At 33.0% G+C, this 16713-nt stretch overlaps 1 protein-coding gene across 1 annotated transcript in view; it reads right to left on the bottom strand.

Annotated features, from left to right (window-relative positions):
* MIA2 (MIA SH3 domain ER export factor 2) overlaps positions 1-16713 on the bottom strand; it is a 99397-nt gene that overhangs the window by 27572 nt on the left and 55112 nt on the right. The window contains exons 11-22 of the mRNA XM_052660143.1: positions 15935-15961; positions 15271-15381; positions 14551-14622; positions 13394-13498; positions 9122-9244; positions 7385-7505; positions 5927-5973; positions 5095-5185; positions 2478-2616; positions 1735-1836; positions 666-726; positions 92-127 (exon numbers count right to left, since the gene is read on the bottom strand). Of these exons, the coding sequence (XP_052516103.1) occupies positions 92-127; positions 666-726; positions 1735-1836; positions 2478-2616; positions 5095-5185; positions 5927-5973; positions 7385-7505; positions 9122-9244; positions 13394-13498; positions 14551-14622; positions 15271-15381; positions 15935-15961 (1035 nt within the window). The remainder of the gene's footprint in view (positions 1-91; positions 128-665; positions 727-1734; positions 1837-2477; positions 2617-5094; positions 5186-5926; positions 5974-7384; positions 7506-9121; positions 9245-13393; positions 13499-14550; positions 14623-15270; positions 15382-15934; positions 15962-16713) is intronic.

Raw genomic sequence — 16713 nt, 5'->3', positions numbered from 1 at the left:
TCTCAGTTATAAAAGTGTACCTTTACACTGCGCATCTAAATTAGGAAAAAGAACAATTTGACAAAAAAGCCTAAGAAAATTTAAAACTTACCCAATTATCATGTGCTTTTTTCTCATGAGAAATAACCTAAAAAAGAAAAGTCATTAAAATACTACTAATAACTATTTTTTTTCTGTAAAAAACATTCATACCTACCACTATGATTTAATGTAAAACTCATAAACTCAAAAATTACTCAATCATCTCTAAAAAGTCAGCAAGTATTATTTTAAAGCAAATTTTCATATACATATGATCTACTCTATTATAGTTCTAAAAGAAAAACAAGGTAAAGACAACTGAAATTTTTGTCTGGTACATTTCTGTTTTACACAATAATCAATTACAATAGGAGGTACCAATTAAGAGACAACTAGCCAGACTGGTTATATATATATAGGACCCTAATGCTGCCACATGTTTATTTCTTTATGCAACTCAAATTCCCAAATCAGCAGTAGTTCAAATAGCAACTTTAAACAATGTCTCTTGGCCCAGAATCTTTGCTCCCTAGAAATGTTCCGCCACATGTGCAAAACCTCAAGAGACTAACTACATTCCTGCATCAAAACAGGTATGAATTCAAACAAATCACCACCGTTTTAAGTTACACACACACACGTACCTGTCCTTTATAAGAATGAACAGTTCTCTCCAACTCTTCCTCTAGATCTTTGGCTCGCTTTCTATAAAGAACAAGCAATTATTCTACTTAACATAAACTAAGAAATGACAAAACACACTATGTCTACTGAAAATATTAATTAATTTAATACCTAGACTGCTTTGTTTCATGGAACGCTAGAACTCCACATGTTCATCACCTTTGGTGGTGCTGGTTTAGTTGCAAGGTTCTAAAGCATATTTTTTTCCTGATATAATTTAAACATTAGGCAAGCTTTAGGAATACTACTACTTGAGTTTACCTAAGATTTAGATGGAATACTGGCTCATTTTCATTTTTAAGAAGCATACGGGGAGATGTATTCAGATGTCTATAGTCTTAATAGAACTCTAGGAAATTAAAGATCTGTGAGAAAGAAAATGCTATTACCTTTATAAGACTAAAAAGACTTAAAGTTCATAAAACTATAAAAAGACCTTATAAGACTAAAAACTTCTTTTGGATAAAATTCAAGCTTGCTCTTCCTAATGCAAAATGAAGTATCACAACTATTTGGAGTACTGCTGAATCTTGTCACTTATTTTCTCTAGGTTTTTATTATTTCTATTATTTTAGGATCGACTATTTCAGTAAGGATTGAGCTAAGGTAAAAACTAGATTTATGGTCTTATAAACACTTCTTCATAACTTTAATTAAGGCTTATTCTTCTTTTTGCAGCATACTTCTCAAATTGATTAATATTATATACATTCTTCCCCATGTGAACCAAAGAGGAAAGACCTTAAAATTAGTCACATTCATAAAATTCTTAACTTTAACATAATATAGGATTGCCCATATTCAAATCCAACTAATCTAAGAGATTTTGAATTACATAGAGTAAAAGAAAAACTTTTTTTTTCCTTTTTATATTTTCTGTATAATCACATAAGAGCAAGACATCTAAAGGAAAAATAATTAAATTAAGGGCGATTTTTTTTTTATTGCTCTATTATTTTTTTCTGCTTTTGGGCTTTTGTATGGATACTCTTCCTACCTCAAAAAGAAAGGGGTGAAATATATTCATACCTATAGGTCTCCAGCTCTTCAGCTGCATGGTTGATCTTTTCATCAGCTTTGGAAAGTTTCTCCTCTTTTTCTAATCGGTAATTTTCCTCCATTGTCAATTTCCTTAAAACAAAAAGTGTTTTATTTCTGTTATTGTATGTCATAAAATAATCAAAGGTATATTTTTAATTATATCATAACTGGTGATTTATTCTACTGCTTCCCATAAAGCAACCTGCAAATATCAATAAAGACATCACATGTAAGAAAAAAACAAATGTACCTGAGTGTGGAATTTAATATTATAGACTCAAATTGTAAAGCACATTATCCAATACAGTACTACTAATACAGAAGCTTTAAGAGTTCACCATTATCATTTATATTTTTATCACTGAAGAAAAAATGTTTCAAAATCAAATAACTTTCTTAAAATAAACTGATGAAATGCAACCCAATCATAAATTAAGAACTTTGAATAACCACATAGTGAAAGTGAAAGTTGCTCAGTCATGTCCGACTCTTGACCCCATGGACTATACAGTTCGTGGAATTCTCTAGGCCAAAATACTGGAGTGGGTAGCCTTTCCCTTCTCCAGGGGATCTTCCCAACCCAGGGATCAAACCCAAGTCTCCCACATTGCAGGTGGATTCTTTACCAGCTGAGCCACAAGGGAAGCCTAAATAATCACATAAGCTGAATGCAAAACATTTTTAAGCTTTTTTATTTGCCACTCAATGGAGTGACCAACATAATTTATTACCTGTGAAGTATCATCTCATTTTCTTGATATAGTTCAGTCATTACTTTAAGTTTCTGCTGAAGTTTTTGAGTTTCACTTTCGAACTCTGTATTTTCTGACTGTAAAGATGCTTGTTCAGTCTGGAGATTTTTAATACACTCTACAGAAAAATTTTTTTAATCGCAATTAAGGGAGCAAATATTTTGAGATATACATTAATATTTTATAAAAATAAAAATTACAAAAACTAATTATTAATAAACTAAATTCTTTCCAACAGAAAATCGATAAGATATTTTGTTCGCTTTAACATGTTAAGAACTATATAAATTATTATAACTTTTTTTATTATTTAAGGATTTCCTAAAAAATAATTCTAGAACCTTGAGTACTCTTTAATTCTAGCATCTAATTTTCAGTCTAGTAAACAAAGTCACTAAAATTCTCAAAGTTTTGGTGATGAGGATTTTGACGGCAAATACTTTAGCTTAATATTTCCTGTGAATCTCTCCTACATGATTAATAATGCATCTTTTTTTCCCTAATAAAAAGTTGTTTACCAATTAATACTTCTACCCAGCCTCTTTTTAAGCCAAAATTTTTATACATGTTAAAAATCAAGCCAGAAATTTGGATCTTCTGATAATGAATACCCCAAAGTCCTGCTGGCTTACACCAAATCAAGACTGGAAAAGAAAATACCAATTTTAGCTTTGTTTCAACCTAAAAGAATCATCAATGAAAATTAAAATAAACAATTCTAATTAATTATTATTATAAAATAATTAGTGGATGCACTAATTAGATAAATTATTTCTCTTTCAACATAACATAATTCAACTCCTCTAAGACTAAGGTGACATCTCCCCAGAAAATGGGTATGAATCACGACCATACCACAAATCTTGAAACAAGGCAAAATTCACTCTGCCTAAACAGGACAATTCCAAAATCATACTAACAATCATTAGAATTTTATTGATTTATGTAATGTTATATAATTATTCTAAAACATCTACTAATTAAATATACACACCAAAAAGATTGTTTAATACCTTAACATTAAATGATTAAATGTGCAAGAAATTGTCCACAGCTTGTCTTTCCAAGAAATTTTTAAATCTAGATCAGTAAAGTTTGTTGACCTTTGGCCTTAAGCCATTGCCATGTCATCTTAACAATTCTTAACAAGCCATTGTTAAGTCACTTAACTGACATTCATGTTGGACATTACTTCTTTTAAAATTGGATCATCTCTATTTAAAAAAAAAATTAAACCAACATTTAAACCTTCATTATATTTTTTCACTTCTACCTTAACTAATTTGTTTCAAATCCTCTGTATCTTAAAATAACACTGTAAATGATTACCAAAAACGGCAGGGTCAGAGGAGAAACAATTCAGAAGAAAACCTTTCTGTTCTGAATAGAAGATCAATTATAGAAATTTATCTTTCATGACTCCCTAAAATAAGAAAGATTTGCAAGAAGGGACACAAAGTCTCCAAATACTAGTTTTAGAAAATTAGTAATTTGCCAAGATACCATATTAAGTGATGGGGTAACTGGTGAGCAAATTCATTACTATCCTAGCACTTACTACAAGTTCCTCACTGAAAGCCTGTTAATGTACTACAATAGGGCTTCCTTGAAAGTAGGCTTCATATCTTTTCCTCTTGTAAATCTCCCATATAGGAGATTTTAGTACTCCCATATAGGAGTACTAAAAGTATAGGCTTTTAGTACTATACATTAGCAAAACTTTAAGTTAATATTAATGATTTTCAAAATTCAAAAATAACCCAACTACCAGTACCATGTGAATAGGGCAATGATAATTTTTCAAATAATCTGTACCTTTGGTGGTTCAACCTTTTCAAAAGATGTCTTATTATAAACACAGTTTACCTATTTTAGAAATTTTTGGAAATATAGATAAGTAAAAAGAAAACAGAAATCTGTCCATGATCCCATATTCAAAGAGAATCATGGCTGACATTTGAGAATGTCCTTCCATCATTTTTTTTGCTAACAGTTATGCTGATTTTTTTTTTTTTTTTTACAAAATGGAATGTTACTTACATCAACTTTTAAAATTTTGGAACATAACAGTATTTGTTCACTTTAGGAAAAAAAATGCTATCAGCAAAATTAAAAAACAAATCTTTTCAATGATAAAAAACATCAGTTCTACAGGTCTAACATCATTCCCATATATGTTAATATACTATGCAAGGACATTAGAGGAAAAAGCTGTACCAGAAAAAGATCTATGAAATATAGAAGTACCACTACTAAAAATCAAATTTGCAATTAACAAAGATTTTTTAATTAAGTTTTAATTTGCTACTTTTAAACAACTAAAACCATACCAAATATTTGACACTGAAATTAAAAGTACAGCTTTACATGTTTTTTTTTTAAATAATGCCATTGATTTTATATAAATATGGAGGAAACGATATGGCTTTACCAACAATAAAAACTCAGACTAACTTTTCACAAATAACCAACAAAAGTAAAAGTAAAAAAAAAAAAATCAAATTGTATCTCCCCATAATTGATTCAATTAATGTTCTGTTCTCTATAAGGAGACATATTTATTTAGAGAAACTTTGTAAATCTATAGATTATCTACCTGTAAGCTCTTCTTTTGTTTTATCAACTTCAGATAATTGAGTGTAAATTTGGTTTCTTTCTCCTTCTAGGGTTTTTAAAGAAGCTCTTAACTTCAAAGAATGGGAGAAGGAGAAGAAAAAAAGCAACATTAAACAATTATACCAAAACAAACAAAAATCTCAATATACCATCCTAATCCTTTGAAGCTCTTTTACACTCCAATGAAATTACTGCCCAGACTACACAAGCCAACAATGGAGTTTCCATCTTAGAAAGTTAGCAAAGTCATCAACACATGTAAATCTCAAAACAGGAATAAAGAAGCCAGTGATTAATGTTTGAACAGCAGCTGTTTGCTTTCAGCACATAAATTTTGATCAAAGCACCCTTCAAACTACATTACTGAAACTTCACATAGATCAATAAAGATCAGGATACCACTACCAGAATGAAAGAGAATAGGGATAAACCACAAGAAAACGAATCTAGTACATACTTCTTAAGATAAGATACGGGGCAACAGAATATTAGAAAACATGAGACCTGAGAATGAAGAACATCCAAAGAGGAAAGTATGGGAAAACATGTCGCAAACATTAATACAGTCCTTATCCAAAGAAATGAGTGCACACCTTGAAAATTTTTATTATAATAAATTCTAAAACCTAACAATATGGATATCTAGTTACCATAAAAAAAATAAAAAGCAACTGAAGAAAATTCTGATCACTTCTAAAACTTCTATCACTTATATGGTAACTATAAAATAGACATTTAAAACAGTTACTAGGATATATGGATTTAATCCATGCTTTAGTCGTTTCTCTATATTCTTATGTAGTAATGCAAACCTTAGCAGCATGAACCAGTTTCTTCAAAGCTCCTTTTGGTTGATTATCTATAATGAAAAACAAAATCATAATAACTTGATAAAACAGTACAATGCCACAACAAACAGCCAAATGATTTTATTAGTTCACTCAACTAGAGCTTTATAATCCCTTGTTACAATAAAGAATTTAACATAAGGCACAACGGGCTCAGACCTGCTCCCAGGAAGCTAAACCAAAAGAGCAAGGGAATTATCATAGTATCGTGTAACACGGTTCTTCACCACTAACTCCAAAAACAGAGTTAAAATAAGCATTTGGTAGTCACCTAAATCTAGCCCCCAGTTTCGATTATTCTTAGAATTCCTCATCAGACAAAATATGAGCAGAATTATATTCCAAATTAAAATAACATTAAGCATGTTTTCTCATAATAATTAATTACAAGATAAAGCAGAAGTAAAAAAAAGTACAAACAGAACTATATGTCTTTACTTTGGAGCATACTTTTCTTCCAAGACATTAATGTTATCATCAAAGAAAATCTTTAAAAAAATCACACCTTCTCCTTAACACATTTTTTACTGATATAAAGGACGGAGGGAGAGAAAAGAGAAAGGTTACAAAAGTCAGAGAAACTATCATTGGGGGAAACTCAATGAAGATACCTGAGACCTCTTTTGTACTGTTCTTACAATCAAAACAAGATGTTCTTTTTTAAAGTCAAAAGAACTGTTCTGAAAATATACTAAGTGGCTATAGAGAACCTAACTTTTGCTGAGTTTTCATACTGCAACCAGCAACGGCAATAGACTTTGGGATGGTCACAATTAAAGTACTGTCACCATATGAAGAATCTAAAAAAATGCATCCTAAGGCGTTCATTTATATAACACTCAATTTTCCAACTACTCACCCATCCATTTGATCAGCTTACAGTACAGGGGAAAACAGGCATGGAAAGAATTATGATGCAGTATGAAGACTGCTATGGTCGTGGTGGTGGTTTAGTCGCTAAGTCATGTCCGACTCGTGCGACCCCTTGGACTGTAGCCCGCCAGGCTCCTCTGTCCATGGGATTTCCCAGGCAAGAATACTGGAGTGGGTTGCCATTTCCTTCTCCAGGGGATCTTCCTGAACCAGGGATCAAACATGCGTATCCTGCATTGCAGGTGGGTCCCCACATTGCAGGCGGATTCTTTACCACTGAGCCACCAGGGAAGCCAAAGACTGCTATGATGTACAACACACAAAAAGAACAGAGGTGAGGAAGGCTGAGAGTCCATCTATCTGAGGCGCTGAAGACAGATTTACTGAAATGGAGCTATCCTAGCTGACACAACCACGAGGGATAGTGAGAGAGGAAAAGAATGTTACACAAGTATATAAAGAGTATTACAATAGCACATGGGAAACTAAAAGGATATACCAGAGCCAGTCATCATTTTCAGTAAAAGAAGATGAGCTATGACTTAATACCTAGGTACGCATCATTTTCTGAGTCACTCTTCATTTCCAATTCCAAGTTATCATCGTCTGCAATGTCTTCACCAAGTACAGCAGTCCAGTCTTTCATCTTTCGTAAGCGCTCTGTCAGAGACTTGACATTTACCAAAGGGGGAAACAAAAGAGGGTAATGCCTTATGCTGGCTTTACAACCTCTGAATGCACAACTGTAGTCTAAAAATCAATCCACATAGATAAAAGTACATGAGCTCTTACTCTCTACGCAGCATAAAATATGTAAATACTCTCAGAAACTAACATTTATTTACTATTAAGGTCTACAAGTTAAAAATAACAACTGGTTACTCTTAAATCAAACATGATGAGTGAAAACTGAAAGTGTCAGTCACTCAGTCAGGTCCGACTCTTCGTGACCCCATGGACTGTAATTCTCTAGGCAACAATACTGGAGTGGGTAGCCATTCATTTCTCTAGTGATCTTCCAACTCAGGTCTCCTGCATTGCAGGTGGATTCCTTACCGTCTGAGCTATGAAGAAAGCCCAAATCAAATAAATATAATACCTAGTAATGGCCCATTTTTTCTAAACGTATCACATGACTATACAGTAACAAAATATTTCTTACATGGTATTTCTCACCTGCCACAGTAAGAGTAGTCATTAACGTGAGAGTAAATTTTGTGTGAAGTTAAACAAATCCCCAAGTAACGTACATGATATATAAAAAAAGAGATTTCACAGATTCAATTTATTCAAGTAAACAACTAGTGGAGGAGATCAACTGACACAACTGACAAATAGAAAAAGAAATTGAAAACAGAATCTGAGTTGGAACATCAGAGGTTTTGCTACAGTACTTTTTGAATTTTCTTAGAGAGGCTCCTCTGTCCATGGGATTCTCTAGGCAAGAATACTGGAATGGGTTGCCATGCCCTCCTCCAGGGGACTGTCCCAACCCAGGGATCGAGCCCAGGTCTCCTGCACTGGCAGGTGGATGCTTTACTGTTGAGACACTGAGGAAGCCCCAAAAACATCCTTAGTAGTGAAGTAAATAGAGTAAATGTATAGCTTTCAAGATGACATCATCCACTTCACTGTGCAGGTTACAGAATGTTAACTGTACATCTTATTAGTTAATATAATAAACAATACTTGAGTATCTATTAAGATTTAAAAGTGTAGGCAGGAAAAACTGGTAGAAGGGAGAGATAAGAAGTAGGAAAAAAAATCAATAAATCTTAACAGTAATACCAATTATCTTATTCCTAATGGAGTTAAAGTACAATTAGATTTACTTAAAATATTCATCTCTGTGAAAGTACATATACCAGTTAATCTAGGCATTAAAGATATTCATATTTATATTCAATGCATATAATTTCATTTGTCCAATTTATAAAATTCTTTCCAACTCTTCTCATTAAGAAAAAAGATGGCAATCTTAAGATAAAAGCCAAAATCCAAAATCTTTTGTCTTTCTTCATTAAATATCTAGGCTAAAACAGAAGAGAGAAGAAAAAAGGACACAGAGAATGTGTGTGTGTGTGTGTATGTGTGTATACACACTACAAATCTACAAGTTTTCAAAGAACATTTGGCAACACGGATAAAAACACAGTGCAACTAGTAATGTTTGCCAAAAAGTACATCTCCTCAAAATAAAAGCTGCTAAAAACAAAATTTTTTATATTTCACAATTAGTATAAAGTTCTAGCTTAACTCAGTCATTAAACTAGCAGGGCTGTTTACCTTAATCTGATTTTCTTTATCACACAGAACTTGTTCCATATGTACTTTGGAGTCTTCAAATGTTATTTTCTGTTTATTAAGCTCATTCACTTGTTCTCTCCATTCTTCAGCTTCTTGTAAAAGCTAAAATTTAAACCCCAAAGAAAAAGAAAAGCAACTCTTATTATCTCATCATATTTATATGCAGGTACACTTATTCATGGGCTTCTCTTGTGGCTCAGCTGGTAAAGAATACACCTGCAAAGCGGGAGATCTGTGTTCCATTCCTGGGTTGGGAAGATCCCCTGGAGAAGGGAAAGGTTACCTACTCCAGTATTCTGGCCTGGAGAATTCCATGGACTATACAGTCCATGGGGTCACAAAGAGTCGGACACAACTGAGCAACTTTCACTTTCACACTTATGTATATAAGGTGTATCATTAAAAGAACCTCACAAAAAGAAGTAATTCATATTATTGTATCAAACTCAGGTGCAGATGCACTTATTTATATATACCTAGGTGCACCACTAATAAATAGGCTTCCCTGGTGGCTCAGTGGTAAAGAATTTGCCTGCCAGTGAAGGAGACCTGGGTTTGGTCCCTGGGTTGGGAAGATCCCTTGGCGACAGAAATGGCAACCCACTCCAATATTCTTGCCTGGGAAATGCCATGGACAGAAGAGCCTGGTGGGCTAGAGTCCATGGAGTTCCAAAGAGTCCAACACAACTTAGCAACTGAGCATGCATGCACCACTAATAAATATTATACAACACAGTGTGTTGCTAGGAAGGGTGAGAAAAAAATGAGGTGGTGGGGAAGAAGGAGTGTCATGAAGAAAGGAGGGAAGGAAGGAAGGGCTCCTTTTTTCAAAGAACTTTTAAAACGTGGGTTTTAAAGTAAAATAACAGACTTTAACATTCTTCAACTACTTACATGATAAATGTATATCAAATTAAAAGCTTTCTGAGACACATTTGTTAGATTTGGCCATTTCTTGCCATTCTTTATATCCCATATAACATGTCATACCTTATTTATATTAAAATTTATTTTTTAATCATGTGCTATTTTATGGCTAACTAACCTTCAGAAATAGCCTAATCTAGAATAGATCAAATTCTGCATAAACAATCTTTTACTATATAGACTTTTACAGAGGAGAACTTTCTCAACACGAATAAAAGGTAAAGACTGTCATAAAAGATAAACTTAACTACATAATGCTTAAAGTTTTACAAATCAAAAAATAACAGAAATAAAATTTAAAATTTAAAAACAAGCAAGTGACTAGAAAGAAATATTTATATATATCACAGGGTTAATAACTGTAATATGCAAAAAGCTTTTAGAAGTCAATAAGAAAAATAGGTCTCCTCCCTCAAAAACAGAACCAGCAAGTGATTTATAAAAGAATCAGCCGATATATATATATATGGAAAAAAGGCCAATTTTATTTAATCTTTAAAACTCTATTCTATTAAATAGTAATTACTGGGTTTCCCGGGAAAATCAAGGCTTCATCAGCATATTCCCTGGCACACAAAAAACTAGTCCTTCTCCACATATGTTAGTAAAATAAGACAATTTTGACAGATTAAAAATAAATAAGAATTGAAGACTAAAAGTTGGATTTGGTGACTGGCTGATCTTTAGTGAGTTACTAAGGAGACTGCATACATAGCAAGCAGTCTTATAAGGTTAAAGAAGGAATGTGTTAAAACATGGAGTCAGTGCATACAGAATAGTTTATTTCAAAAACTCTGATGACCAAAAGGAGTTAGATTAAAGCAGCTATAAAGAGTAAGGCAATCTAGATGAAATATTTTCAGTGTACAGAAGGTCACCTTTGACTATATTGGTAACAGCAAAAGTAACACAGGATGTATTGATACCAGCCACTTTCACCTGAAATCTACTAAGATGACAGTAAAAAGGTTTAAGGGGGAAAAAAAGCATAAACCCACAAGGAAAAAGACAAAATGTGATGAAGAAAAAGATAGTTCCAGAAGTGGAAAGTGATGGAAGCATGGTAAAAGACCAGACAATTCAAATCTAAGGCAGAAGATGGTTGAGTCTAAAAGTAGCGTTGACTTGATACAAACCAGGAAGGCTCATGATTTGGAGGTACAAGTACTAGTTTCTAAATGGAATGAAAAGAGAAGGACTACTCAAAAGTCTGTATGAAAACTAGTTAGAGAAAACCCCATGATCTCCCCACACATACATATACAAACACTCTAATTCTCAGGCCATCCCTCTCTCCCTCTGTCTTTTACATGCACAAACACAGGCATGTGCACACACACTTACACACACACACACACTTCTGGCCAAAGCCTGGAAGGTTATTCTCTGGAGAGCTAGAATCTGAAACTCTGGGACACCTGACCCAGGTAAAGGTGTGAGTAATAAGCTGTAAACATAATAGCATTAAGTGAAAACTGACTTACTGAATAGTGAGATACCAGACCTCCTTATTTCACTAAGCTGCTTACCTCAATGTTCACAAACAACCCTATACTTCCCCAAACAGGAACTGTGGAGGATTCATTCCTGTGGAAAATGGTATTTGAATACCAAAATGGATATACCCTAGGATATATGAAATACCCTAGCCAGATTACTGTGTAGCAAGGCCCACAAGAAACACACACAGGGCTTTCAACTAGATTTGGAGAGCCCTACTATTAAATAAACAGACACCCATGAATCACCAAACATCTTAGACAAAAGACATAGACTAAAGCAGACACAAAAGAACTTTAAGGAAACAAGGCAACTCAGGAAAAAAAAAAAATCAAAAAAGAGTGGGGAAAAAAAACATGACATCCTCAGCAAAGTAAGACATTGCATCCATGAAATCAGTAAAAAGTATAAGCAAAATAACAAAGAATTCTCACAAGTAGAAAATATCAGAGAACAAGTGAACAAAAGTTTCATAGTCATAAAGAAACCAAAAAAGACATTTTCAAATAATTTCATACATCATACAAAATACACCCCAAGTTGAACAAAATAATTCATGTAAATTTCCCAGAACTGAATCAAGAGCAAGAGTTTCCAGACACAGTGTAACCAACAAACATATGGGAAAAGACCCACACTAAGCCATATCATTGTGAAATTTCAGAGAACTGGAAGTAATGAAAGATACTAAAATTTTCCACAGGGGAAAAGAGTAGGTAACAAAAAAGGTTCAATAATCCAAACAGCACTTGACTTCTCACAAGTAAGTCTGGAAAATGAAGACAATAGAGCAATAATGTCAAAATTTCAAGGAAAAAAAAAATTGCAACTCAGAAGATATCCAACCAAAATGTTAACAGTATGAGAGAAGACACTGTAAGTCATGAAACTTCTTAAAAAGTTTCCTCCTATGCTTTTTCTCAGGAAGATAATCAAGGGAATTTACCACACAAAGTACACGCATGACACAGGAAATGGAAGATCCAACACAGAAGAAAGACAAGTCAAAGGATAGGGGTGAAGTGAAATCTCAGAACGGCAGAAATATAACAGACCTAGAGAACAAGTTCCTACTGAACCAGGAGGATGGAAGGCCCCAGAAAGTACTGCTTCAAGGGAAAAATGAAATTAGATTAACCAAAGCCTTTGCACACACAAAATATTTACATAATCTCTAAAAGAGACATTTATGATTGAAATACAGATAAATTACAGATAGGTATAAAACAAGACCATTATTAACTCTATGGCAAATAAAAAGTTGAGTGAAACAGAACACATAATCAGAGCACATCATGTGACTCAGCTGTGAACAATGTTTAGAAAATTATAAATAATGTTATCATTAAAAAAATTTCCCACTGAAAAATTCTAACTGTATTGGGAGAATAGTTGGAGAGCAAATATGTTTGGGTATGTGGCAGTGTCTACATATGTGAGGAGGAAGAAGACAAAAGTTAAATCCTTACTATATCTGCCACCACAACCGCTTCTGCCTTTAGGCCCCTAGCTGCAATAACTCTCATGGTATTCTCTGCTCTCCTACAACCTGGCTTTGAAGCTTTGTGCTAAATGCTATTTGCTATTATTATCAAAATGGTGAGTGTCCAGGCTTACTTTCACTCCTGGGGGAAGAGGGTTCCAGGAATATAGACCTTTGTATCCTATACAAAAGAGACACCATAGGATACATAGGAGATTGCCTTGCTCTTGTGGTTTCCGGAAATAGCCCACTTTTGCCCCTAGCATGAGTCAGTCATGAGTATGCCCAGAACATTTATAATTATATACTCACAAGTTGAGGAGTCCCTTCACAGTACAAACCTGTTTCTGGCTTTCTTGAAGCTGAGAATTTTCACTCAGAGCATCTTTTATAGCTATCTTAAGTCGTTCTTCATTCATCTGAAATATTTTGAAGGTTGTTTTGGCCTAAGTAAAATACAACATAATGAGATTACAAGAATTAGTTTAACAGCCCTTTTTTATACACACTCCTTGAAACATGGAATTAAAGTTTAAAACGTGACAGTATTAATAGGAGAGGCAGCATGCTATAGCAGAAAAAAGGCTGGCTTAAACTCAAGGTCTAGTCACTCAAGGCCTAGCTGCTCTGCCACTAACTTGCCACATGACTTTGGACAAATGATTTAACCTCTCATAACCTTCTATGTACTACCTGGCAACTTTAATTAACTTTCTATTGTCTCTTTTACTAGAACTTAAAATCCACAAGAGCCTTTCTGTCCATTTTGTCTACTAATATTAAGTGCCAATCACCTTCAACAGTGAACAGTATATACAGCTATGGCTCAATAAATATTACTCAATGAAAAAAATGAACTTTCCTCAGATACTCTGTATTTTACAGCTGTATCTAGCGCTTCCCTGGTGGCTCAGTGGTAAAGAATCTGCCTGTCAATGCAAGAGACACAGGTTCAATTCCACATGTCAAGGAGCAACTAAGCCCGTTTGCTACAACTATTGAGCCTATACTCTAGAGCCCAGGAGCCACAGCTACTGAGTCGACGTACGGCAACTTCTGAGCCTCATGCACCCAGAACCTGTGCTCTCCAGCAAGAGAAGCCACTGCACTGAGAGGCCCTTGCATAGCTCCTAGAGAATTAGCCCCCACTGTCCACATCTAGAGAAAAAGCCCACATAGCAGCAAAGACACAGCACAGCCAAAAATAAATAAAATTTTTTTAAACTACTTTTTAAAGTAGTTTAAAAATAAACTAAATTTTATTTAAAATTTTACACCTGTGGCGGATTCATGTTGATGTATGGCAAAACCAATACAATACTGTAAAGTAATTATCCTCCAATTAAAATAAATAAATTTAAATTAAAAAATAATAAAATGAAATACATTTTTAAAAAACTGTATCTAAATTCTAATATTTAATTCTTTAATCATAAAAGTAATAGCAAAATGTAAGTGATTTTTAAAGCAATAGCCCTATTAAAATAACTCAACTTACTTCAGCTACTTGTGATTTGAGGGACTTGGATTCATCTTCTAGGGACTGGATCCTTTTTGAAATGTCTGACATCTAAAAAGACAGTATCAATCAACAAGTATTTACTGAACTCCTCCAGTTTTCAAGATGCCATTTCTATCAAGTATATTATTAACCTAACGCTTTTGCTCCAAAAGTGAGAATTCAGATTAAGAAAACTTCACAGCTATATGTTTAAAGGGATTTTATATGAAAGTTATATAACAACAGTATTTCAACTCATCTTTAATATTTCTTAACACTTAAGTTATATATAAGAAGGCTACTAGCATTATATCTTACTAAATAATCTCACACACATTAAGACCATCCTTAAGACAGATTTTAAAATAAAGACAAATAAAGGGAATTTTAAGTTCCTAAAACACTTTCAGAGTAATAAAAAACCAAAACCACTATGTATGTGATTATTCAACTTAAATGATTTATGTGAGCTATTCCATAGTGCAAATAGAAAATTTCTGTAAGACTATGCAAGAAATGTAACATAATAATGTTAACTCTAACAAATGAAAAGAGCTAGAGGATCCAGAAAATTTTACTCTCCACTTTATAGCCTTCTGTATTCTTTGGACTTTTTTCTTTTTACAGTGCATGTAATGCTTTAACCGATATCATATAATTTTTTTTAACTCAATAACTTTCTTTTTCCTACAGTCTCCTCAAACACAAAAGTCCTACCAACTCATCTTGCTTCAAATGTTTAGATTTCTCTTCCTTTAACTCTTTTTCTAGAATGAGTATTTCATCTTCAAGTTCAGATTTGGACCCGGTCAGCTTTTCATAGAATGCCTGAAAGAGGAAGAAAACTTCATAAGACAGTCATAGGAATATTTGGTGAAGATAAGTCAGATAAATGTAATCAAATACACACACTGTAAGTTAAATAAGTCTAGTTTATATATTTGTTCATTTTTATAACACTGAAATAACAGCAATACTAGCAGGTGTTAGCAAACTTTTTCTATAAAGAGACAGTAAATATTTTAGGCTTGAAAGCCATGCAGTTTCTGTTCCGACTAAAGTCATATACATAAGTAGTGAGAAAGCAGAGACAACACATAAATGAATGAACATGGCTATGTTTCAGTAAGATTTTATTTACAACAACAGGTGGAGAGCTCAGAGCCTAGTTTGCCAGCTTCTGCTCTAAAACATTATAAAAGCAGCAATGAGAAAAAGTCCAATTTCATATAATTCAATACATAAAATCAAAAATAAACTCAAAAGACAATCAAGATAATATTCTACACTGAATTAAGACATATTTTCTGTGGCCTTTTTAATTTTAAATGATTAGTTATTGGATTATCCAATTGGAATTTAAATACTGAAATAAACATACCTCTGATATTTGTGATCCTTCAACAAACTTGTTAAAAGAAAAATAAACCAAAAGAATCAAAGAACTTAATGCAGGCCAAAATAAAAGTAAAATAAGTACATATTATATCATACTGGTTAAAAAGCATATTTACATATATTCATATATATATATAGTAAAAAAATATATATGCATGTATTTCCCCAAATTTGACTACCTGATTGTATGAGTTCTCTTACTTGAATCAAAATTACCCTGCTATTTGGATTTTATCTACAGATTCAAACAGCCATTTTTGTAACTGTACCACATTATAGTTTACATTCAACTATGTTTACCAGTCTTGAAAATAAACACCGTATGTTTCAAAAAACTACTAAAATTAGAGAAAAACTTCCAAAATATTCATTTTAAAGTAAAAATTCAATGCCTAAGAATAAATTGGTGTGCTGTATTTTATCCACAACGTTGCAAAGCTTAAGTAAACATATTTGCGCTTCAGTTTTTGTTCTTTTGTTAGCATATTAAATTCCTTGTGAAATTCTATTTTATTCAATCTAATAAATTACAAATTAAATAAATAAAATGTAGTAATTTCAACAAGTTCTTGAGAATATTAATCGGTAACATAAAGAAAAAAAAGGTTAAGAATTCAATTTTATTTGGAATTCAATTTATGACTTCCTTTGGACTCTACTAGGAAATTCTGATCCATATGCTTTGATGATTATAGACATCAGTGATGGAGAACGCCAAGCTAAACTGAACACATATACCGAAGATACGAAGTCCATCATTTT

Source organism: Budorcas taxicolor, chromosome 21 (assembly GCF_023091745.1).
Source record: "Budorcas taxicolor isolate Tak-1 chromosome 21, Takin1.1, whole genome shotgun sequence".
Lineage (NCBI taxonomy): Eukaryota > Metazoa > Chordata > Mammalia > Artiodactyla > Bovidae > Budorcas > Budorcas taxicolor.
Note: the sequence above shows the minus strand (reverse complement) of the source record. Positions and strands in the feature narration are given on the sequence as shown.